The sequence below is a fragment of the Candoia aspera genome, chromosome 13, assembly GCF_035149785.1.
Source record: "Candoia aspera isolate rCanAsp1 chromosome 13, rCanAsp1.hap2, whole genome shotgun sequence".
NCBI lineage: Eukaryota > Metazoa > Chordata > Lepidosauria > Squamata > Boidae > Candoia > Candoia aspera.
Window position 1 is genome coordinate 9,702,662 of NC_086165.1, and position 25,062 is coordinate 9,727,723.

A 25,062-nucleotide genomic window follows, 5' to 3' on the forward strand; every position below is an offset into this window, starting at 1 on the left:
TGAACTCAGATTACCTTTTGAGTTTTTGCTGAACACTATTAAAAAGTTGCTTCAGAATGTCTTAAAGATCCTCCCACAAATTGCACGTCTATCTGCTAAACAACTTAGGAAAGGCATGCTAGCTGAGAAAGGTGTCCACTGCCTTACTGAATGAATGATTCTTCATTGTTGTCAACATACTCATGAGTTTTCAAACAGAACATCCATTCACTGAAGTTCTCTTCGTACACTCTGTGCCTCTCAAATGTTAATTGGTTATTCCCTATATTATCCAACCTGTGAGAACTTAAATTTAGCTGCAGAAGTGTTCGCTCAGTTTGTCTTATACAGGATTGCTGCTCTGAAAGTACAAATGCGTCAGTTCAAAATTCCAACAGCTGACTGCATTTTGGTTGTCTTACTTGCAAACAGATTAAAACAAGGGAGCCTAAATTTAAGCCGATTTGAGTCAATGGGAATCATTTTAGTTAATTCCATGTAATCTCGTGTAACTAGTTTCTGAAGTGGGCTGCTACTGAATTTCCCTCTCAAAAGAAACATTTCAGTGATGTTTGAGAAGTTAGACATTTCTACCCCTTGGCTGCCCTCTGGCCAACAACATAGGCAGACAGCATGAAAACCCTATTTGTCTGGATCAAATTCTTTGCAAATTGGTTTACATAAGACAAAATAAAAATGACAAAGTAGTTGTTGTGTGAAGATTATTATTTTAGCTAACTTTTAAAAATAACTCCGATGCTAGTTTGCAGAGCCTTAGGCATTACATTCAGGACAAACAATGTGATAACTCTAAAAAGGTTTATGTTTTATATATGGTGTGGTTCTGATTCACTGCAATGAACAGTTCACTTAAGGGTAACATCTCCTAAATAACGCCACTGATGGCCGTAATATTAGATTAGCCATCATGTTAAATAAGCTATGAATCAAGTTCCTGTGAAATACTATTTTATGGGGAGAAGAGTAAGGCATGATCCATGGCTATCTATCAAAAGTTTCAGATAAAGGAAACAGAAGATTGGATTGGTATGAGAGAAATGGTACTTTTTGAAACACATATTTGTGTGTCTAGGGGAAAAGAAATAAAAAAGCACTTCTTGTTCAACCAGCTAGCTAGATTATGGGTTTTGTATTCTCTTGGTAGATTGTATAAATACCAGCCAAGAAGCAAACATTCCATATAAATCAAAAAGCTGGAGGGATGAACAACATGAAACAATGTCATCTAATGGGACCCAGACGGTGTGCCTTCTTTGTCAGTATACAACATAACCCCTAAGATTTGGATGGCTCCAAATCTGTTGGCCGTCTATAAGACTTTGAAAACCTGCATCTTCCCCATGGATTGGGTTGGGATGTTAGATGAGCCAGTTTTGTAATAGTTTAAGAGAATGCTTGTGGTTGGCATCAGATGTATTACATTCTTATTGTTGCTTTTATTTTTCTTTTGCTTATTTTTGTTTAGTTGCTTTAACCCTATGTCGGCCACCTAGAGCTGCAATTTGTGAGTTGGGCAGGCATGCAGATTAATTAAATAAGTAAAATAAGAACACAATATATTTTAATAGAGTTTCCCTTTTCCCCTCCTTCCATCCAGTTTTGAAAGAAACACTGGTCACATCCATTCTGTTAGCTTATGATAGGATGATGACCTTGTTCATAAGCAAAAACAAATCTTTCTACAAATTCTAACTTGTTGAGTACAAGAAAACATAATCGAGAATAGAGATGCAATGCTAATATACTGATGCCTGATTTCTTTATCCATTATGTGAACCAGAAAAACAAGAAGAACAAATAGAGTATACAACAGCAAGAAGTTCATGCATATTGTAGTTTAATAACCCTGCATTCTGACTTACTAGAATAGGCAAATATAGCTACTATAAACAGTCTTGTCCTTTAGTTTCCTTCCGACCTCTTACTCCAGTTTTAGAAGACAATTTTTAGACAAGTAAAGCTTGGTAGAAATGCAACATCCATATTTAAGAATCAAAAAAATGCAACAGTTTTTAAGTTCCATGAAATGTAACATCTGAATGGCATATTTTGCCATTAAGAAATTATTAATAATTAATTATTAGTTCCTGCTAAGTGATGGGAAAAGCACACTGAATGTAAAGTTTTCCATCTTTCCATAGGGAAGCTCTGAAAGACTTACCATCACATTTCTGTGTCACTTCATTAAACTTGTGTCCAGCTGGGCATTTGCACTCAAAAGATCCAACTGTATTAATGCAATTTCCCCCTTGACAAATCCCAGGGATAGCTTGGCATTCATCCACATCTATCATGCAAAACAAAAAGAACACCATAGTTAATTTGTCCAAACAGCTACAAACACACATTCATTGCTTCTGTACCCTGCACTATATTCCTTCCCTGGGAGAGATTTGTGAATTATTTAACATTCCAGCAGTGTATTTCTCAGAAAAGATTCAGAAGTGGCCATGTCTGTTTTCATATGGATGCCTGAAAAAAAGATATGGCTGCTTTAATGAGGTGCTGCACATTCTGATGTAGCTTTTCCAAATCAACTTTTAAGTATGTGCAGCCCTATAAAATACTTTCTCAAGGAAAAAAAGTTTACATTTAAGTTTGTTCTGCTGGAGTATACGACTTGGCAGACATTTTAACGAGGGCTCTGCTTTATTCCTAGGACAGAGATAGCCAAACTACTGTCTAGAGCACCAATTTTCCAGCACTCTGACACATCCCAAGCTCTCTGTCCCACTGGACTTTTTTTCAGATTTTATTTAAAATTAAATTAAATAGGAACCTGTAATGCTGCAAAGCAAAGAACCAGACTTCAGCCCCTAAAGTACTCAATTACTAGAATGTACTCCATATAAGCCCCATACATATTCCTAGACAATAACAAAATAGAGGCTGTCTACAGCTCAGTGATTTATTTGCCCAGAAAGAAAACAAAATATATTGAGACAGTTGCACCTAAGAAGCCTGGAGTTGCTGCTGGGAGCAATTTCACCAGTTTGCCCTCCGGTCAACGGGCATTTTAGGACTGCCCACATTTGCTTTGGCAACCATGACATACTCTCAAAATTTCCAAGGTGCCCACTAGTTTAAAAATGGCCCACCTCTGTCTAGGCTATAGAGAAGAAATAAACAGAGAACTTGTATACATTTCCGCTGCTTTATTTTTAGCTTTTCCTTTTCAGCTAAAAGTTTTCATCCGCAATGGATACCATTTCTCAGAAATAAAGGGACGTATATAAATAAGTAGGTCTCTTGGGATTTGCCAAAATAAATCAAAAACGTGCGAAGATGTCCCTAAAGAGTTGGTAGAAGCTGAATGCTGTCACCCAACAACTTGGTTTATAAACTATGGGATGTGACCCATTGTTAATTTGTAGGGAACAGAACGGTTCTCAAATACTGGACTTCACTAAGTTTAAGCAGGAGCCAATGCTAACACCGAACAGTTAGAACATTATCAAAACGTATACATAACGTTTATGAAGTTTTAAGAGCCATTGCAGCTGTTAAAAGACATGAAAAATGGCTTGCTTTTTGCTGAGCCATATTCAACGTTTCTAAAACAATGCTGTGTCTTGAGTTCACCATGGGAGAGATTTTGGATTCACAATAATAATATGGGATTTATAATCTTTACCTTTTCCATACCCACAAATTACTGCTAAAGAACATTTTAGAGAGAGGCCTTGCAAGGAAAAAAAAAATCCTCAGAGACGGGATCTTGAGAATATTAAGCCCACACCAATTCAGCACATAGCTGCTGTCCCTGTTAACTTTCTCCTATTTCCTGCCAGACGTTCAGACAATAAAAGAATTTATACAGCTGGATGTATTAGAATAAAAGCCAAAAGCAGCGTAAGAACTTTCAATGGCAACACAGACTCAGGCATCTTGGCACATCTTAAGATTCAAAATCAAACGTAAATGGATTTCAATTAGCATATTGTGTAATAGGCTGTTTTTAACCGAGCAATCTTAAGAGCCGTCTCCAGGTTAGGGGGACTGCTGTGTTAGCATGTTTTTGAAAGGAAAACCTGGAAGGTTGGCAGTGTCACCAAAATCAGTTTTGCCTGTCTTGAAAACTCAGTGCTTTTTACTGTAGCAGCTTTTCAACAGTGAAGTCATGAAATGAGGGAACCTTTAGGGTGAAAACCAGAAAGACTTTCTTATCCACAGGAACTGAGAAAACGGTGAAATAAGAGAAGATCTAATAATATAGATCTAACTGTTGTTTCTGCACCTTCTTTGTACAGCATTGATTTAGGACTCTGGATGAAGCCCTCCCGTAATACATAACAAATGTATTGTGTAAAACGTTTGTGTAACACCATACCTTGGCAAGCTCCTGTTCGGATGTTTGGAATGAATCCCCGCCGACAAGGATGAGGCTGGGCTGGACACATTTCACAGGGGTGACCCCACGCTCTCCCCACTGTTGCACAGCAGAGGGTTTTTGTGCAGACGATCCCGCTGAGCTGCCCCTGGCACATCTGGTTGGTCACCAAGGTGAAGCACGGCCCTGTCCTGTAATCTGAGTCACAGCAAGGAATCCTCATCAGTATTGCATTTGGAGTGAATTACATTCTAGGGATTCAGATACGTCTACATAACATTCATTACTCAGCCTTCAGCCTGGCTCATCCTTTCTTGTATCTGGTCCTCCTAATCCCAGACTGAGACTGAAGTGAGTGAGTAGCAAGAGTAAGTCAATAAATCAAGTCTCTTAAACTGGGGAAAGAAAATAGTTCAGGAAGCACAATGAAAATGAGGAAAGGGCAGCTGAAAACCCTTCTTCTCTGCAACTAATTACATACGTCATTTTTTTTCTTTTCCTTTTTTTGCACTGAGTCACCGTCAGAATAATATCTCATAAATTGGCTATCGATCATCACTGCTTCTTAATCCAAACTTTCAAACCAAGAACACCCAATGCTCAGATCCTGGAACCAGAAAAGGCTAGGTCAGGTTAATCCTTGATTTAGAAAAGGCAAGGCTTCCTCTATCAGTGTGGTGTTGTGGCTGGGTGTTAAACCAGCACTGGGGAAATTCAAGGCCAGCCTCAGCCCTAAAAACTCTCTATGGGACTTTGAGGTGGTCACTTTTTTCTTAGTCAAATCTATTTCACAGGATTGTTGTTGGGTGAGTAAAATTAGCAGAATGAATCCAGCACATGACATCTTGAGTTCCTAAAGGAAAGGCCAGATACAAATCTTTTGTGTGTGTCTGTGTGTGGCTTCAAGTCAGTATCGAATCCTGGCAACTACCTGGACTAGTCCCTGCAGCTTTCTTGGCAAGATTTCAGAAGTGGTTTGTCCTTGCCTCCTTCCTAGGGCTGAGAGAGAGGGACTGGCCCAAGGTCACCCAGCCGGCTTTGTGCCTAAGGTGGGACTAGAACTCACGGTCTCCCAGTTTCTAGCCTGAGGCCTTAACCGCTACACCAAATGGGCTCTCTGACAATTATGTGCATCTCTATAGGATATTGCAGGGGTGCACAAATGGAGCCTTAGGATTCCATATGACACCAAGAAGCAGAGGTGTGGCTGTTGGAGGGAACGGTCCATCCTAAGCACCTGGACGTTCTTGTCTGCTTCTGGGTGCTTCAATCTGACCACCTCCAGTGGATACTTTATGTAGAATTTAGTTGCCACATGTGGTGAGCTCTGCAGAGGTGATTCTCCAATGGTTTCTGGACGAGCAGTTCATGGACATCACAGATTTCTTCTTTTTCCTTCCCAGATTATTGCAAACCATCATATGCAGTCCATTTCATTTGCCTCTGGCGGGGATCCAGTAAGTATAGATGTTTCCATTTAAAAACATGCTGGATCTAACTCTACTGGCCAATTGCCTTGTTTTAGCCAGGAACTCAAAGTCTCCCAGTTTTTAGCCTGATGTCTTAACCACGACACCAAACTGGCTTTCTAGATATAAATCTAGCAAACAGATAAACCCAAGTGAATCAACATCCCTAGTTTGACAGAACCACCCAGAAAATGTTTTCTAAAAATCTAACCTTAAGCTTCTAGGTTCCCTGTCACAACTCTGAAAGTCTGCAAGGTGCAGTCAGAAGCACCTTTATGCTATAGTTTCTTGGCTTGTTTGTATGTTTACCATGGTATTCAACTGCATGGTATCCAGAAACAATTCCACATCACCACATTTAACATGTAAAACTTGAAAGGAAAATGAAATGGCTTCACTTCATTATGGCACTTTACAAGTGCCATAAAATTAGCAAATGCTAAACACAAAACAGTTTTTTAAAGCATATATGAAGGAATTTTGAAATAGCCTGAAAATGAGCTAGAAAAAGAGAAGCCGCCTTTCACATGTGAATCAAACTTCTAGGGGAGCAAATCTGGGCATTATTTTTTAAACATATTTCCTAACACTATGCATGTAGACCTCCCCATTTTGAAGGATAAGGAAACAATTTTTGAATGCTAGACTTGCCCTTAGGGATGCGGTGGCGCTGCGGGTTAAACCGCTGAGCTGCCGATCGGAAGGTCGGCGGTTCGAAACCGCGCGGCGGGGTGAGCTCCCGTTGCTAGTCCCAGCTCCTGCTCACCTAGCAGTTCGAAAACATGCAAATGTGAGTAGATCAATAGGTACCGCTTCAGAGGGCAGGTAACGGCGTTCCGTGTCGTCATGCTGGCCACATGACCCGGAAGTGTCTACGGACAACGCCGGCTCTAAGGCTTAGAAACGGAGATGAGCACCGCCCCCTAGAGTCGGACACGACTGGACTTTACGTCAAGGGAAACCTTTACCTTTACCTAGACTTGCCCTTAAGTAAGACAGGATGCACTGATGCCTACCTTTAGGTATAGCATGTTTATTTATTTACTGCATTTATTTCCCACATTTCCTTTCATCAAGTGGGCTCACCTTATTTTATCCCCATGACAAATCTAATTTATAATAATTGAACTTGAACTTGAACTGAACTTGGAGTCCTTAGCTCACATCTGGTAACAACCAACTGTAACCAGGATGAAGTAGAAGGTGCTATGGGTCCGCTGACATAACACAGCATATTCCTCCATTTTTCTTTGTTGTGGGCCAGTTGTTTTGCTCCTATCAGGATGAGTCCAGGTTTTGCTGGATCTTGTTCCACATGTTTCAGTCAGTTTTCTTTGGGGCTAGTCGCTGAACTATTTATTTATTTATTTATTTATCAAATGTATACTATCTCACAAGAAGTGGCTCTGAGCAGTGTACAGAAAAAAATATAAAACAATAAACATGTCAAACACAGTCATATTACAAAGTTTTTAGAAAAAGACACAAGAGATTTGATCATCAAGGGAGCCACCTCAAGATTCCACTGACCCCCTGAGACCCCCATGCCAGATGACATAGCCAAGTATTGAGGGACTTCCAGAAAATAATAGGGGTGGAGATGACCTCACTTCAGGGGGGAGAATGTTCCATAAGGCAGGCATCATGGCAGAGAAGGCCCACCTCCTCAGGCCCACCAAGTGTAGTTCCCTGAGAGACAGGACCTGCAGCATGCCTCTCTTGCTGGATCTGATGGGACGAGCAGATGTAACTGGTATATACCAGCATATGCCCTTGACTAAAGACCAGTACAGCCTTTCTATTTGGGATGTCATCTTCTTCCACCAAGAAAACAGCTTCAGGAGGGCCACACCAAGAGCGGTGAAGGAGGAAAGGGACACCCGCCTAGCCAGCAAGATCTGGCTGGTGAACTTCTTTGGAGCTGGATGCTGTACTTTCCAACCCATGAGGCAGGATATCCTATAAAGGAATTCAGAGCTGACCTCGGGGAAGGTATGAAAGAGCCATTAAGGAGGGATTTGCAGAAAAAATTACACAGACCAGAGATTGAAGGAAACATGAGAAAGAAGCTCAAAACAACCCTGTCTTGATTGTGTTTAGTATAAGATGGGGCCGAGAGAAACTTAGGCTTTCAAGATTCTGTTATTATACCCGACAGCAATAAAACAGCATTCTTGGATTTCCTGCAGTGTCTCTTTGTCCATTTGGCCTGCTTCGAAGGACTGACATTTCCAGAACAATCAGTAAGAAAATCAGCATGGGGTTACATGGCAGATGTGGCCAAACCACTGCATTCAACTTCTGAATTCCATCAGTTACCATAGGTTGGTTGCAGCATCATTCTTTCATTGCTCCAATTTGTCATAGATTGAAATCTCTCATATTTGATGTAGGCAGCACATTTGGGAAACTTTGAGCAAGCTCCAGAATTCTGCGCTGTGCAGAACTATTGGTAGCATTAATGATCAACAGATGCGCATTTTGGTAGCAATGTGTATGCTACTTATTCGCCAGAGGCACCATGTCAGGCTGAGGGATAACTGGTTGTTATCAGCTTTAAATCACTCAACTTGTTCAACCTGAGCTCCATCAAAGTGGATGGTCGCCCAATTAATACTACTACTAGTAGTAATAATAATTCTCTGTGTGATAGGTTGGGCAGAGAAAGTATCATTGGTCCAAAGTCACCCAATATGCTCATGAGCTCTATAGTCAAGTAAATTCTTCAACTTATCTCTCCCCAGTCCAACATCTTAACCATTATACCATACTGATACCCAATGTTTTGTGAACCAACCGCTGATGTCTGAAAATCATTGTTTACAGCTCTGTGTTATGGTTAAAACCAGCCAGCCTTGGCCACTGGTCCGTGATGTAATGTATGAATCCTCCTAGTGAGTTATTTTGTGCTTGAAGATCAGCTCATTCGGGATCTTCCCATTATCAACCAAATTATTTGCATTTTCCAAACCAAAGTAAGAATAAGAAGCCAAGCTTATTCCCCTCCGCCCATTAAAGTAGGCCTCAAGGGTAGCAGCTTACAAGAAAATACATTAAGAACAATTTTCAGGAATACACAGACATAAAGCAGTACCCGTTTAACTGTGGGCAAGCTTTGTCTATAGCTGAAGAGGAGGGTGCGTGGGATACATCTGCTTTGGTTTGTTTATGGTTGGGCAAACTATTTATCTGAGAGGCAAAATTAAACTCTGTCATTAATAAAATATTATGTTTTGTTCCATTATCCCACCGCAACAACAAAACAATGGCATTGCCAAGTTCCCTCTCTGGCAGATGTACCACAACCCCCTTTTTCCCCCTGTTAAATAAAAGCCTTTGTCATTGGCCTTTTCACTAAAATCATGTGCGGCACAGAGAAAATGCGAGGACGCCCCTTCTAACGAAGGTCGTTATGAAGACTGAACATTCTTCCCTCAATCTTTGGCACTTTTCCAGACATTTATACAGGAAAATCTCAGTTCACAAACATGTATGCGTGTTGGCCATACCAGCTACTTAGATTTTTTGCACTATACAGCATTACACGTAGGTTGAAAAGGCCTGAATCGACTTTCCCCAATTTGACGCATCATCAGTTTTGGACTACAACTCCCATTAACCTAGCCAGGGAGTTGTAATCCAAAACTGAAAGATGAAACAGTGAAAGATGTTCAGGTACAATGTCTGAAGAGGCCCTCAGATTTGTTTCCACAGGAAAACATATGCAGATTTCAAGTTGTATGGAAGTATACATCTGTCCCCTTTACCACTGCTCTGAGATACAGCATTTCACGTGGAAACCAGAGGTATCACACTGGTGATATTATTTCCTCCAACAGTGTAAAAGCTTTCATTCTTTTGCTTCTTCTCGTACTTTTTAGTGGTTCTACTTGAACCAATTCCAGAAGACAGTTCCCTACAACAGAAAATTGTTTACCAAAATCCATTTGCCAATGCACTAGAACTAAAATAAATACTTAAAATACCGTGACTAACCTAATACTCAATTGAAAACAAATCAAAATATTACTTTTTAGTGTTCATTACTTAGACACAAGAAAAATTGATGTATCCTAAGTACAACAATGGAGATCACTGAACTTTAGACCACTGGCAGGTTTTTATTCAAACTAGGACATCACTAATGAACAATTCTCCAAAACTGGTAAATAGAAAGGATGTCTCTAATGATGTATGCACAGAAGCCATGCTCAGAAATTATGACCCTGGAAATATTAGATTCTGGCCTTTTTATGTTTATTCATCAGTCAATTTTTGGGGACAGTAAAGGAAGATTCCTCTTAGTATAACCCTCTACTAAGTAGTAATCTGACTACACAGTATGCTGTGGGAAATATTTTTTTCATATGGATAGATATGGTACTATTGAATGCACAAGCTTTTTAATATAATTTCATTCCATTGTTACATGATGTTCATTTGAACCAGAGCCAAACTGAGAAATTCACCTCAGTTTTTTTCTGCCAGTTCTCATTCAAGTTGATGAAAAAGAATTAGCTTACAACATTTCTTCCAGAGGAGAAAATAATTCCATGAAATTCTCATGGATGGGGTGTGGTGCTCTTGTATGTTTAGTTACAAGATAGTCAAGAAGGATGTTTGAATATCCTGTTTTCTGTATTGCATTTCCTTTCCAGCAGTCTGCAGCCTCACAGGCTACCATGCTTCAAGGCATCATAAGGGAATGCCTTCTTCATGGAGATTTTCCAATAGCTGTTCTACAGTCATCATCAACAGAGTCCTTCATAAATTGTTGAAGAATTCTTCCCGCTTCTGGAGAAATTCAAAGAAACTATCCATCCAATTTCTCTACCTATAAATTTAGTGTAGGATTTCAAAATGCCATTTGTTCCAGCTCTGGTTCTGACAAACTTTAAAAAGCAGGAGGGGTCAGTCCTATCCATTTTTTTAGGCCTCAGCAGGCCTTAGCAGGTGGGAAAACCTGGCTGACCACCTCTCAGCAAGGGAAGCTTAGATGGGAAAGTGGCACGCTGTAGACTTCGGGGAAGTCAACATTCCAGAAGAAGGCAATGGGAAACCACTTCCATATTGTTGCCAAGAGAATTGTATGAATGTGTCCCTAAAATCACCCGTCCAGCAGTCAAATTCAATGTGTAGGAGATTTTATCTCTTTTAGTGCAATCTACCAAGATAACAAGGCAGCTGGAGACGATGGCATTCCAGCTGAACTGTTCAAAATCTTGCGAGATGATGCGGTCAAGGTAATGCATGCTATATGCCAGCAAATTTGGAAAACACAAGAATGGCCATCAGATTGGAAAAAATCAACTTATATCCCCATACCAAAAAAGGGAAACACAAAAGAATGTTCAAACTATCGAACAGTGGCACTCATTTCACATGCCAGTAAGGTAATGCTCAAGATCCTGCAAGGTAGACTTCAGCAATTCATGGAGCGAGAATTGCCAGATGTATAAGCTGGGTTTAGAAAAGGCAGAGGAACTAGGGACCAAATTGCCAATATCCGATGGATAATGGAAAAGGCCAGGGAGTTTCAGAAAAACATCTATTTCTGTTTTATTGACTATTCTAAAGCCTTTGACTGTGTGGACCATAACAAATTGTGGCAAGTTCTTTAGTGGTATGGGGATACCAAGTCATCTTGTCTGCCTCCTGAGGAATCTGTATAACGACCAAGTAGCAACAGTAAGAACAGACCACGGAACAATGGACTGGTTTAAGATTGGGAAAGGAGTATGGCAGGGCTGTATACTCTCACCCTACCTATTCAACTTGTATGCAGAACACATCATGCAACATGCTGGGCTTGAGGAATCCAAGGCTGGAGTTAAAATCGCTGGAAGAAACATTAACAATCTCAGATATGCAGATGATACCACTTTGATGGCTGAAAGCGAAGAGGAACTGAGGAGCCTTATGATGAAGGTGAAAGAAGAAAGTGCAAAAGCTGGCTTGCAGCTAAACCTCAAAAAAACCAAGATTATGGCAACCAGCTTGATTGATAACTGGCAAATAGAGGGAGAAAATGTAGAAGCAGGGAAAGACTTTGTATTTCTAGGTGCAAAGATTACTGCAGATGCTGACTGCAGTCAGGAAATCAGAAGACGCTTAATCCTTGGGAGAAGAGCAATGACCAATCTCAATAAAATAGTTAAGAGCAGAGACATCACACTGACAACAAAGGTCCACATAGTTAAAGCAATGGTGATCCCCGTAGTAACATATGGCTGCGAGAGCTGGACCATAAGGAAGGCTGAGCGAAGGAAGATCGATGCTTTTGAACTGTGGTGTTGGAGGAAACTTCTGAGAGTGCCTTGGACTGCAAGAAGATCAAACCAGTCCATCCTCCAGGAAATTAAGCCAGACTGCTCACTTGAGGGAATGATATTAAAGGCCAAACTGAAATACTTTGGCCACATAATGAGAAGACAGGACACCCTGGAGAAGATGCTGATGCTAGGGAGAGTGGAGGGCAAAAGGAAGAGGGGCCGACCAAGGGCAAGGTGGATGGACAATATTCTAGAGGTGACGGACTCGTCCCTGGGGGAGCTGGCGGTGTTGACGACTGACAGGAAGCTCTGGCGTGGGCTGGTCCATGAAGTCATGAAGAGTCGGAAGCGACTGAACGAATAAACAACAAAACCAAGATCTACAGGACTTAGTTATGCCTCAACCTGATCCAGAAATGACCCCTGAGCCTCTCACGCTCAAAAATCAACTCTCCATTGATAATATAGATTGCCAACTTACAGTGAAGTTAAATCATTAACGATAAAATGCAATTTTATGCTTAATATTTGGAATTTAAATACAGCTTTGCTCAATGTGTTCTGCTCCTTAGTACAGAAGTAATCAGAGTTTACACTTACAAAATCTACATTATAAATTAATTATAACTAAGTGCACATGTAGATGTGCTCAAAGAAATAAAGAACAGGATGCTTCTGAATAGGTGCCCAGTTTAAGAATTCCTGATCAGTTCCCAGAACCACAGATATCTTCTGTTATAAATATCCATGCCTGGTCCATCACCCCCACTACTCTGCTAAGCATTCTTTTCAGCAATCTAAGTTAGCAAAAATATTTTGTAATTATTGTTACTAATATATAAGTGGAAATAAAAACCCCTTGCATTTGTCCAGGTATGCTTAACCTTAACCCTGTGGACCATAACAAACTGTGGCAAGTTCTTAGTGATATGGGAATAACAAGTCATCTTGTCTGCCTCCTGAGGAATCTGTATAACGACCAAGTGACAACGGTAAGAACAGACCATGGGGAACGACAGACTGGTTTAAGATTGGGAAAGGAGTGCGGCAAGGTTGTATACTCTCACCCTACCTATTCAACTTGTATGCAGAACACATCATGCAACCTGCTGGGCTGGATGAATCCAAGGCTGGGGTTCAGATCGCTGGAAGAAACATTAACAATCTCAGATATGCAGATGATACCACTTTGATGGCTGAAAGCAAAGAGGAACTGAGGAGCATCATGACGAAGGTGAAAGAAGGAAGTGCAAAAGCTGGGTTGCAGTTAAACCTGAAAGAAACCAAGATTATGGCAACCAGCTTGATTGATAACTGGCAAATAGAGGGAGAAAATGTAGAAGCAGTGAGAGACTTCATATTTCTAGGTGCAAAGATTACTGCAGATGCTGACTTCAGCCAGGAAATCAGAAGACGTTTAATTCTTGGGAGGAGAGCAATGACCAATCTCGATAAAATAGTTAACAGCAGAGATATCACACTGACAACAAAGGTCCACATAGTTAAAGCAATGGTGTTCCCCATAGTAACATATGGCTGTGAGAGCTGGACCATAAGGAAGGCTGAGCGAAGGAAGATAGATGCTTTTGAACTGCAGTGTTGGAGGAAAATTCTGAGAGTGACTTGGACTGCAAGATCAAACCAATCCATCCTCCAGGAAATGAAGCCAGACTGCTCACTTGAAGGAATGATATTAAAGGCCAAACTGAAATACTTTGGCCACATAATGAGAAGACAGGACACCCTGGAGAAGATGTGATGCTAGGGAGAGTAGAAGGCAAAAGGAAGAGGGGCCGACCAAGGACAAGATGGATGGAGGACATTCTAGAGGTGACGGATTCGACCTTGGGGGAGCTGGGAATGGCGATGACCGGCAGGAAGCTCTGGCGTGGGGTGGTCCATGAAGTCACAAAGGATCGGAAGCGACTGAACGAATAAACAACAACAAACAACAACCCTGATATATAATTTCTTCTCACTCCTGCCCTACTAAATATGTTCAAAATTGCAACCCAATCTTGCAGACCTCTAGTTTGCATCCTTAAAGCGGCATAAAGCCTTCTACAGATACTGCAATATCATTAGACCAACCAAACCACTGGCTCTGTAATTCTGTTCAAAAGGTGCAATGGAAAGGGTGTGAGTATGCACACTGTACTTATCGATGCCTCCCTTTGTTCCTTTCTGCTTAGTTTATTTTAATCACTATAAGGTATATGGCTTTTTATACTGTAAAATCACTAGTCTGTTGTTGTTGATTGTTACATCACACTGATAAACATTTTATAAGAGTTCAATCTTCCCTAGCATGCCAATTGGTCATGCACGTATGCTTATTTAAAGTTACGTACATTTGCTGAACGCTGTTAAAATACTGCTTTAAAAATACCTTGCTTAGAAAGCCTCTCCTGTAATTCTGTGAGTTTCTCAGTTAAGAGGATTAATTAATGGATTGATTATCTATTGGGCCACCTCTAACTGGGAGTTCTCCGAGGCATCTGCAGCCTGGAGACTTATGCATAAGAGCCCATCCTCCTGACTCACCATTTGGAACTAATTATCCTCACCCGGGCTGTACAAGCAGTGACCCAGTAAGCTGAACGCAACCCCAAAGGCATGTGTGCAGCTGCCTGCCAGATCCTTAACAACACTTAACTCAGGTTTTGCAGCCCTTAACAGACAGCAAAACAAGAGGCTTATTGAGAATCCAGTAGGTTGCTATATCAAACCTTGAGGTCTGCCTCTGAGCAGGAATGTTACAAGTTCTACATGCCTGTCCCTCCTACCCTTGTTACTAGTCATATTCCATGTACAGTATGTGGCCAGGCTAAGATTGCCAATATCCAGTCTTTTAGCAGAGTTCTTTGTGTCCAATGTATGTGCGAGTTGGCAGATATATAGCTCTTTTTCCCACTACAGATTCAAAAATGGCACAAGATGGGTCTTCTGAATATCCCCCTGGAGAGCAACCGTGGAAGATCTGAGACCTCCTTTTAATCAGAAACTGGCTTCCTGCTCATTTTTGTGGAAAGTGTTTCAAAATCCACATTCAAGACAAAAAGACCTGTATCTCTTCTAAAATATATTTTGTTTTTGCAATTGACCCACTTTTTCATTCTTGCAGCTGGAAAGTTCTAATAAAAAATAACTTCAAGAATTGTTTCTGAAGTGATTTATTATGAGAGCTCAAATCCAACACTTCAGTTCTGTCCTTTCCAATTATTAGCACTAGCAGTCCAGATAGCTTGAACCGGTTTTTTTTTTCTCTTTTCTGTGAAGAAAAATAACACAGAAGAAAAGATGCAATTGCTTCCCAAGGGGCATATTCCGAGATCTAATCAATGTCCTGAGAACTTCATTAAGGAAAGATTCATAGCTACGAAGTTACAGTCATCTTGATTCCTCACTGCCGTATGTAGTTTTTCAAATATAAAATCAGCAAACATAGGATTCTGATCAGAGATGCACAAATAGATCCACTCTATTTGTATTTGGACAGACAGATGAGTAGAACATAACCACTCTGAAAGGAATAACCTGTATTTTGTAAGCAGAGGCCACAAACTAGAGATGCAGAAAACAAACTTTCGTAGAATTCAATTTCTCAAAGGATTCCAGCCATAAAAACTGCTTGGCCCAAGTGACATCTTTGTCTAGACTACCCTTCATCTTCATCACAGACAAGTATTTCGTTTTCCTCACTCAATAAAGATAAAGCTTGCCACCAGTTGCTACTGCCAGTCAGCGAGAATTGTACAACAACTGGAGGATATGAAGACAGGAAACAAACTCAATAACCGTTTTTATTCCATTTATCGCCCACCATGTGAAACCATACGTGCACATTAGAACATTATATGGGAACAGAAAATACATTTGCAGCATTCTGAGTATCTGTCTGATGTGGTTCCAAATGCAGCCACCTGGTATGTAACACACACAGAAACACACACATATACTGGAAAATTAATAAGATGCAATAACAAACCGAGAGATGACATTTTGTAGCCCGCACCTGGCAGAAATACAAGGAAATTACTGTTGAAACCAAAGCTACTTTGCAATAAATCACAATCACAGTAAATCATAGTTTCCTTCATTGTGGTTTGTAGAGTAAGGTAACAATGGCTGGGTTCACACAACAATAAATCAAACAAGCTATATCTCAGCTTAACACAATGTGAGAACAATAGGGAATGTAGTCAGTCCAAAGCACAATTGTCTTTGATGGAAGGACTCTGCTATTTTGTCCTGAAAGGCAATCATATCACAGTTTCTGGATTAATAAAGCAGCCATCTGTCTACAAAGGAATATCTTTATGCACATGATCAGGAGCACTTTGATCCCACAACAGTTGGCCAGGCCATTTAATTTCTTGAGATGGAAACCAATTCTGCAGATCTCAGAGGTAGTCATTTTACCTTGTACACCCTGCAAACAATCATTCTAGGTATTATAACATGCGTGCCATGCTTTCGAGTGAAAATATTAATATTTCTAGTACTTGAGCTAAATCATAAAGTTGATTTGTTGCGGAGATTAAGATGCTTTAGAATCTCAATTTATACAATGACCCTTTGGCTACACCGTAGGAACTGTCATTGCTGCTTTGCATATGGTGATGACTGACAATACACAGCAGTACAAGGCGTTGCCAGAAAGAACAGAGACAATTCCTGGAATACACTCTTTAAGTTGAAAGGCAGCGTAGCAGCCTAGCAGCTAAGGATCAAGACAGACATACCAGAGCTACTGAGCATATAACCCCTCCTTTATCTTCTTCAGCTCTATTGCCTGAAGCAATTTCTGCTCAGCCCAGCTCCAAATCTGGAAGCTAAATCAGAAACCAGGCTAACCATAGGGTGGAAACCATTGGTGGAAACCAAACCAGTGGATCCCTTCACTGCTGGGGGACATAACAGGAAGCAGTTGGAGAGGGCAATCACACCTCCTACTATGCCATATTTTGGTTTGCTAGGTTTTGGCTAAGTGTGTCATACGAACTCAATCACAGCATTTTGTAAACCGTGGCTGACAAATTAACATTTTGTACAAATGCAGCCCTTGTGGTCTATTTATCAAATCATAGTTTGAACAAACCAGGCCCACAACTAGGGTCTGTGTCACCTGGGGCAAACATGGATTCCTCGCCCATTTCGGTGCCCCCCCCCAGCACTCATTTCGGTGCCCCCCCCAGCACTCACTTTGGTGCCCCCCCAGCGCAGCGCCCAGGGCACATGCCCCGGTTGCCCCCCCCCCAGTTGCAGTCCTGTAACAAACCACCACTTAATATGATGTGTAAACCTAGCCACTGACCACTATTAGCCTTTATTTATACCAAGTAGCTTAGTATCTAAGTCTGGTACATTTGCACAGAGTAGGGGTGCTCTAGGTCCTCCCTATTAAATGTTGCCATTATGTGGGACCAAGAAAGCATGCCTTCTGTCCTAACAGTCAGGAATCACGCTGAGACAAGGAATAGGTCTCTAGTGTTTATTACTGCTACAAAAGACAGAAAATCCTAACCAACTGAAGAAGCGTGGGAAAAACCCAGACAGATAAACCCCAAAAGTTAAGGTGGGTCTGATCTGTGTCTCTTTGAATGGCTGCTTAATTCCTCAGTACTACGCATGCGTTTTCCCCCCTGGATAGAGGCCCCCTCCTGCTCGCCATCAGTACTCATGGCATCTTCTCTCTTGCTGCCCCTGACCCCTGGAACAGCATCCCCCCCAGATACATAGGATGCCCACTCTCCTAAGGGTCTGGAAGGCCCCCAAGACCTGGTTCTGTTCCCAGGCCTGGAGCTAATATGTTTATGTATGTATTTATGGGGCCCGTCACACCTGTATGGTTTATCTTTTTGGTTGTTTTAATCCAGGCTGCGTGTCTATGTGTGGTTATGTGTTGTGGCTGTTATGGAATAGATACTATAATATAAACCATATTCCTAAATGGCACCTTTCCCATGATCTCAATTTTACCCCAGAACAGGCCTTTGACTCTTGCTATGATACATTTCTCCCACTGTTCTTTCATACTAAAATCCAAAATTATCCTCTCAAGCACTTTTGTAGCTGCCTAGAAGGAAGAGTGATTCTTTTCCAAGCACAATTCTCTTTAGCAAGTTCTCTTTAGCCAAAATTATTGAGACAAGTGGGATGGAGTTGCAAGATCCAACCTAGAACCAGTATATCCCACATACATTAGAGAAGAGACTTTTTGATTTTATTTCTCAGAGTTTTCTGGCAAGGTGAGCCTTTTTACTGATACCATGGAAACTTGCAGTTGGCTGTTTACTCTAAGCCTAACCCTACTGCATCTGCATCAGGCAGTCCAACTGGAACTATTGCACGTATGCATTACATAGGCTGAAAAGTCTGATATACGTTCCACGAGGCTGATGGGCCTTCTTAATGACATATGTAGATCAGGATAGTAGGAGAGAAAGTATGAAGTCAGATTTGTCAGTCACAAATCTTAACATGCCCTGCCAAGAGACTGAAGTGACCCTACTGGTGAGGCCAACACATGCTTAGCCAGCACCAAAATCCAGAATCCTTGCTCTGCTCAGAACCAAGGCACGTGTCATCGCAATAAAAAATGAACAGTTTTTCATCTGTTGCCATGGCAATTATTTCAGTGTACCCGTATAAATATGTGCAACATCTGGAGCTAATGGTGCAATGAAGCCACTCATAAACTGATCCACTTAATATGAACATAGAACATCAGCATTTAAGTTTTAAGTTTTGGGTGGAACTTTGGATACATTGAAACAGCCTTGGGACCAACTCTCAGAAATTCCCAGCCATCAGAGCCAAATGAAGCAACAGGTTCAGGAAAGTTTCAGTAACATATTGGCATATGTATATAACTCATTTTAGTCCATTCTGTCTTACTATCTTTTCCATGAAATGACAAAGTTCTGATAGTGAAAATTTTATCTCTCTGGGCACAAGTTACAATTCGAAAGTAGATGCAAAATGTGAAAAGCTTCAAAGGCCTAGATTATTCAAACAGTGTTACATTCGAGTGTGCAGTCTCTACCTCCAAAGGAAAAAATATTTAATGTTTGCTATTTATCTGTGGAATTGCATGTCTTCCTCTGCATGTTCTTTTTTTCCCACAAAATCACCCTACTGGTATGCATCTTCTGTTTTGTTAGGCCCAATGCATGTGGATTTTTTTTTACAAAATCACAGGAATGAAAACTGTTGAAAATTTGTAAACAACAAAATCCAATTTTGTATCGTCATAATTTGAAGCACTTTTTTATGATTTAGCTTTTATATTCTTACGAATTACCTTTTTAAAAAAGCGTAACTACATGGAGCATGAGAGTTATCAGCTGTAAAAATGCTTCTTGTCTCCAGTTAGAATCATCCCTTCAGGGTATCTCCTACAAGATTACCAGAATAATGGAAAACCTGAGGAACTAGAAAAATACATTGGTAACAGGATTAGAACAAAGGAAGACAAACTGCCATTTGACACAAGAAGTCTGAAAACTTTCTCTGCTTAGGTTTTCTCTCTACTAGTTGCAGTTTATAAAGGTCTTAGCATGTATCTGTTCATCTATTAAAATCCCACCTATATCATTCCCATGCTGTACTTCAGTTCAATGGTCAGTTGTCCATTTCTAATCAAAACCACTGAGAATTATTCTTGGGACTTTTGTGTGTGCTGTGCAAGGCACATTCCTTAGGGCAACTCATGCAAAATCAATTAGCCTAATTAGTTTTCCAATTCATTAAAGTCTCATGTGCACGTCTACAAGGAACGATGCACTTCATGTAGGCAGCCTTTACAAAGGGGACACCAAGGAAAGGCAGAGATGAGAAACAAATTAGTTCAGCTTGCAGTTACTTATCCAGTCCTCAGAGCCCAATTTCCCAATAAGTCAAAATGCAACTAAACAATTCGGTTTGCAGCTCAAAAAGTTTCATAAAGAATGTGCCTGTCCAGGAAAAGTTTTGCACAAAAAGGCATATTAGGGAAAGTATGCATAAAAGTGCTGAACTGTGTTTATTAGGGGAAATGTGCATGAAATTGATACCAGTTTATGTACTAACTTTAAAAAATGGATGAGGAAGTTGAATGTTACAAATTTAAGGCTGAAAAAATAAGAATCTGAGTGAAACTGAATTCTGCAGATTCTCCTGGCTCCTAACAAAAGACTTTATTTCTCTCTTCTTACAGAAGAGCAAAAAAGGTGTAAATCCAAGATGACAGACAACATATTCCTCTGTCCCTCCTTGGGAGGGAGATGGGCAGTGATAAAATTTGATAAATAAAATAAATAAATATTAACATCTGCCAAATTTATCAAATTTTCTCTTCAAGGCAAAATCGAGTTTGATTTTCATTTCAGAAACCTGTTTCTTAGAGTTCAGCAGGTGCCACTGTCAACTCAAAGACTAAGCTTGGTGATCAGTAACTGTCAGTGACTGGGTTCATATGCCATGTAACATCATGGTTTGTTTAATTATGCTTTATTGAGTAAGTCACAGTACAGTAAGCTGGGTTCATACAAGTTGCTAAGCCTGAACCCAATTATGGCTTAACGAATATCTTCATTCCCAACAGCTCCTAATCAGAACTGCACATTTAAAAATTAAATTTTTAGTTTTAAAAAATTAAAATTACACACTACCTTTTCCATTCTAGCCTCCCCACCTCTTTTCCTTGATTACCTATTGTACTGCAAATCTAAGAGCTGGATTCCAAAGCTGTAATCTTATGCAGCCATTTACCTGGAAGTAAGTAATAATTTGCAGTGCTGCAGAGCAGTGTGTTGGAACTATTTATTTCTTTGATTGATACAGCCACCCATCTCACCTCAGAGACTTTGGGCAGCTGACAACATTTAAACACAATACAACATTATATGATACATAAACAAGAAGCCAAGTCAAGCTAATCTAGACAAATAACAACACCATGGGCTTTAATTAACAATCCGACCCCCATACTCATCTTGATTATATTTTTCCCTTTCCTGGATGTCATATACTGGCTATCACTCAGTCCAGGTTTTGACTCCTGGCGATGGCCTAGATAAGTCCCTGCAGTTTTCTGGGCAAGGTTTACAGCCTACAGCTGCAACTAATATTTTTATCATTCAGGGGCAAAGGAAGTACCACCGGCAGACCTCAACTGAGCTGCAGCAAAGCTTCATTTCTTACTGTTATTTCTCTCCCATCTTCCAAGAGAACGATCCTGAAGTGGCTCCCAAGCATTCTAAACAAATACGGTATGTATTACTGAGAAACAAGCAAATTTCTAGGACGCCCCCTTCATGACTCGGGAGAGGAAATCCACCGATTGTCACCTGCTTTTCTGTTTCTTTAGATTCCAATGGATCTTAAGTATTATTAAATTATACTTCGGGAATGTGGTGAGCTTTGCCATTTCTCCAAATCCTTAGATAGGAGCTGATGTAGCATTTTAAAGAGTATCGCAGGTAGTAGGCCATGCGCTTAAAATGCATGCAAGGGACAGCTGTGAATTTACTCCAGAGATTGACTTTAATGGCGACAGAAGTCACAACAGACTAACACACCTTGTACTGTATATTTGGGGGAGGGTCAAAATCTTTCACAATATACTCTCATCGGTTTCACCGAGCAAAGTGTTCTATAATTTGAATTACTATAACAGGGAGATTTTGACTAAAAATTTCTGAACAGCTGTTTGAAGGCAATTATCAAAAAAAAAATTCTTTTAAATCCCCAGTATTTGGAATCAGCTCAAAGCGTTTATCTTTGCCTTTGAGTCTTTTGCTGAATTAGAGATGTAATAGAGCAGCTGAGCATGTTAAAAACTTTTGGAAGATGTGAGAGGAGTAGGGGAAACAGAGGGATGTGAACTCTGGGACACCCCGTAAAACATAAATTTCTTACAAAAAGAATAGTTTATTCATAGACCCTGTACATTAGGTCAATTATTACTCACTTTCTTTGGACACCAACCAAGGGTCTCCACCCTCTTTTACAGCCTACTGTAATCAACTGAAGGAAGAATGGTTTCAAAGCAAACCATGGCTCATGTCCAGACCACAACCCCAAGACTTAAAAGCATTAAAAGACTACACATAAATAATTTGTTACAGGGATAATATAGATCATAAACCTTGATCTTTTATATAGCAGCCCTGGTTTCCTCAAGATTGCTTAATTAATGATATGATTGAAGATATTTTTAATTAACATTTTACAACAGGTTAAATAACCGATTAATTTAAAATGATGCCTTCAAAGTACATATTAACCTGACAGTAATTTGTCTTACTGGTTTAAAAACTTTCTGAAGTTTCCCCACAAAATATCAAGCTGAATGTAAAAGAGGACACAAATCCTAACAGGCAAATTGCAGTTCATTATTTGCAGAAATTCTCATCCTGCCTGCAACGTTGATCCTTCTTGCCAAACAGATAAAATCTGTTTTGAACTGATTAATAAATAAGGGTTTTTAAATACATCACTACAGATTGTCATTTGGATGGTTTCTTATAAAGAACTTAAATCAAGATGCAGCAGAATTCAGCTTGCCTTAAGGATATCCAAAATTTTGGGATACATAAAAAATTATCACACATTAGCTAGATTCAGATAACACTTTAGGTCATGGTTTGTTTAATTAGACACAGTACAAGTAGTCGTTTGGCAACCACAATTGGGACCCGCAACTCAGTTGTTAACGGAAGTGGTTGCTAAGTGAAACGATGACTGTGCTTATGATCTTACTTCTGCTTTCCTTTGCTTTACAGACCTGTGAAGGTCGTAAATGTGAGGACTGGTCACAAAGTTACTTCTTCATCACTATCGTAACTGCAAATGGTTGTTAAACAAGGCAGTCGCTAAACAAGGACTACCTGTAGAGAGATTCACATATAATTCTAAACCCCAAACCAAAGAAATGATACACAGCTTACAGGAACGTTTTAATGATTTAGTACTGGTGACAAATAGTCTGATACTGGGATCCTATGCCTTTGAGCAATATCTTTTTTTACCCTTAATTGGAACATGAAATTATCTAAACACATGACATAGGATAATTTGAATTCATGCGAATCATTTTCCCAGGATGCACTAGCAGTTTCTGAAACCTCAAATGGCTTCTTTTGTTGGGGGGAGGTGTTCTGAAAGGTGTTCTAACCCACAGATTTTTTTAAAGAGACATCTGAAAAGTATTATTAAAATATTGGGAGTTACAAGAACTTTGGACTAAGGAGTTGGAATATCCTAACTTAATAAATCAATGGTCTCATATTTTAAAGAATGTTAGGTATGATTCCCGTGATCTTAAGATGAAACTAATTCATCAACAGATTTTTTTTTTCATGTGACTTGGACATTTCAGCAGATGTTAAGGATCAGACATCAAGTTTTTTTTTTTACTTGAAATGTAATAGCTTTGAAGGGACTTTTACACATTTGATTTGGGCTTCTTCTACAACAGTCCCAGTTGGGGCTGATGTTCAAATCACTGTTAATGTGATTTTGTAAAGAAAAACAAGGTTAAAATGTTAGTGTAATGTTAAAATATAACTTGGATTATTAGTTTGTGAAGAACTTTCTATTTATTGAACTTGGAGTGTTGCCAAGAAGACAGTTTTGCTTTGCTTCATTCCAGACTTAAAATATCCTAGATTGAAGATACATGTTCACTTCCATCCTATCAATTGGCTCCTTACAAACAATATACAAAAACTGATCAATATGACTCTGTATAGCAAAAGTTAATTTTTGAAAACTGGCTTGCAGTGATATATATAATTTGAGGGACCACCTCTTCCTGATTACATCTGCCCCTCTCATCAGATCCGGCAGAAGAGGTATGTTGCAGATCCCATCTGCTAATGAGCTACATCTGGCAGGACCCCAGAGATGGACCTTTTCTGCCATGGTGCCCGCCTTATGTAACATCATCCCCCAAGGTCAGGCTTGTTTATGGAGCATCATCCCCCCTTTCATTAACTTTTCACAAATCCCTCAAGACTTGGCTATGTCATCAGGCTTAGGGGCCCTAAGGGAATAGTGAGTTGTTGAGGTGGTTCCAGTGTTATTAATATCTGTCTGTCTCTCCTTGCCTTTTTTTAATTGTAATATTATTTTTTTAATTGTTGGTTGTTTTTATATATATTTTTAAATTTTTTATTGTGCACCACCCAGAGTCACATTTTGTGAGATGGGTAGATATATAAATGTGATGAATGAATGAATAAAATATCCATTGCAATATGTGTAGCTTGTTTTTTATATGTTTGTGTGTATGTTGTATTTCTTTTTTAGTTTCTTTTCTTTTTCTATTTTTAACACATTTTGTTTTATATTTTGTGGAATTTTTTTCATGAAAAATAATATACCATAATAATAAAGCAAAATTTTCAAAATATATAAATATATAAAATGCATGCTTATTCACAGTCACATTGAACGCACTGGGACTTCCTTGGGACGTTTAATATGTATCCTTAAAATATAACATTTTGTGCACTTGCTTGGAAGGAAATCCACTGAATTTAAAGCAATGTTGATCCCCATCATTATTATTATTGATACAGAGATAGGATCCTTTCACACTGCATGTAAAACAATTTCCAAATTTAAAGGCAACATTATCCAACAACACATTGATAGATCCATACACTGCAGTGAATCATAATGGAATATGTTTGGTGTATTGATTGCGCCTTTCTAAACAAGTCATGGTTAAAACCATAGTTTAGCATTTTAACCTTTGCTGCTGCTATAGTATATCCAGCTATTTTATATAAAACAGAATCTGCTGTCTTACAGTATCATTGAAATAGCAAAGGAGACGAACGGGAAGGTATAAAGGCAAGATGAGGTCACAGCTATAAAGCCGTAGATGGGAGATGAGGGAGTCTCCCGAATTCAAGCCAGCAAGAAGTATATGGATGTTCAGCCAATACAGTAAGAAAATAAATGCAAACTACTGAGGCTCAATCAACAAATACCCAGA

The 25,062-nt window shown here is 39.7% G+C and overlaps 1 protein-coding gene across 1 annotated transcript in view; it reads right to left on the reverse strand.

Moving 5' to 3' along the window:
• The window catches only part of FBN1 (fibrillin 1), a 173,034-nt gene that overhangs the window by 113,072 nt on the left and 34,900 nt on the right, over positions 1-25,062 (reverse strand). Inside the window, exons 6-7 of the mRNA XM_063314449.1 lie at positions 4,331-4,528; positions 2,162-2,287 (exon numbers count right to left, since the gene is read on the reverse strand). Of these exons, the coding sequence (XP_063170519.1) occupies positions 2,162-2,287; positions 4,331-4,528 (324 nt within the window). The remainder of the gene's footprint in view (positions 1-2,161; positions 2,288-4,330; positions 4,529-25,062) is intronic.